Source organism: Bison bison, unplaced genomic scaffold (genome assembly GCF_000754665.1).
Source record: "Bison bison bison isolate TAMUID 2011002044 unplaced genomic scaffold, Bison_UMD1.0 scf7180017864526, whole genome shotgun sequence".
NCBI classification, from domain to species: Eukaryota; Metazoa; Chordata; class Mammalia; order Artiodactyla; family Bovidae; genus Bison; species Bison bison.
This window is the reverse complement of record NW_011495077.1, coordinates 1,253,169-1,254,702: the sequence shown is the minus strand read 5'-3', so window position 1 is coordinate 1,254,702 and position 1,534 is coordinate 1,253,169. Positions and strand designations below refer to the sequence as shown.

Below are 1,534 nucleotides of genomic sequence, written 5' to 3'. Positions count from 1 at the left end.
CCTAGATTCCAGCTCAGAGATGCAACAAGTTTAATTCCTGTTTAGGGATAGGAATTAAGCCTAATCCTTAAATCTGAACCTAAGTCTTATTTCCAGCATGATGCCATATTGAATGTGACCTGTCAAGAGTTTACATCTCCAACTTCTCTTGCCCTCAGTTTTTCTTCCCCACAACACTAGCCCCTTGAGGCCAGATAGGACCTACCTGGAATAGTTTTCTTTGGTTCAAAGTCAGTAGAGTGCCAGGTTTGCTTGTTGTGTTCAACCGAACATGTCACTGAATCGGGGTCTCCATACTGACCAAGCTTGACAGCACTGTACTTCCCCCCAGGTGAGATGGCAATAGCCGGGTCATATTCTATTATTTTCTTGGATGATTGCAGACTTATAGTTACATCTTTGGGGTAGAACTCCTTCACCAAACAAGCGACGTTTGTCCCATTTTTCATGACAAAAACAGATGGGCTGGCAGCAGGTTGACTTTCTGCAAATATAATCAGTTTATTTTGTGAGATGATTATCCATGTGTAGGAGTTGAACAATGCTGTTTTCCTCAGTTTCCCTGGGGCCAAACACCGCAATCCAGACTTTCCTGCATCCTGTTAGTGACCTGACCTGTTAGCATCTCCATGAAAGGATGACCAAGGGAAGCAGAAATGAAAGGCAGGCAGTTTGACTCCTAGTTAGGAGATGCGAAGATATATGACTGGGAGTAGAGATAGACAATGACAAATACAAAGAAGTGTCTTGGTCAACTGAGTTTCAATTATCTATGTTTTATTAGTCGATCCTCTGGACGGTTGAGTTAGGCTGAATATCTATCTGAATCAGTACATTTATTTAATTTCTGAATATCCACCATTTTCATTTATTTTAAATTTTTAAAAAATTGGAGTATAATTGCTTTACAATGTTGTGTTGGTTTCTGCTGTGCAACCATGTGCATCAGCTAAATGTATATATGCCTCCTCTTCCTCTTGAACCTCCCTCCCACACCTCTGGGTCATCACAGAGCACCAAGCTTAAGTCGTGCTCTAGTTGGTTTATTTTAAATGCATGAACCCTTGGAGTGAGATCAAAGTAGAGTCTGAAAAGGGCTCCATAGTGGTTCAACACTCTGCAGATATTAGTGTTGACATCACTTCAGGGTGTCATTCCTGTTTTTCGGACTGGAAGGGATCTGCTAAAGTTAAGTGGTCCATCTCTTTGTCTTCAGGTGAACTCTTGTTCTCTTGTAAAGGACTACCCTATAGTTTCTTTTGAGTCTTTAATCAGAGAATAATAACTATCATTCTCAGAAGTCCTTACGAGCATGAAACCAGTTTAAGCCCATTTCTTCTTGTTTTGTTCTAAGCAGAGCTGTGGAAAATGGGTTACAATAGTTGGGTCTCCTCCTGGCCTTCTTTCCTTTCATGCCTCACCTTGGACAATCATTTATCTGCTACTCTCTGTTTGCATCTTTTTCTTTCCTTAAAATCAGAGGTGTGTGTGTGTGTGTGTGTGTGTGGGCGGGGGGGTGTTGGGGATTTTTCAA

At 41.4% G+C, this 1,534-nt stretch overlaps 2 gene segments (V, D, J or C); both read right to left on the bottom strand.

The window, feature by feature from the left end:
* LOC104981963 overlaps nucleotides 1-1,534 on the bottom strand; it is a 916,007-nt gene that overhangs the window by 90,998 nt on the left and 823,475 nt on the right.
* Nucleotides 1-1,534, bottom strand: part of LOC104981965 — a 158,670-nt gene that overhangs the window by 3,446 nt on the left and 153,690 nt on the right. The window contains 1 exon segment of the C gene segment in view: nucleotides 206-484. Within this exon segment, the coding sequence occupies nucleotides 206-484 (279 nt within the window).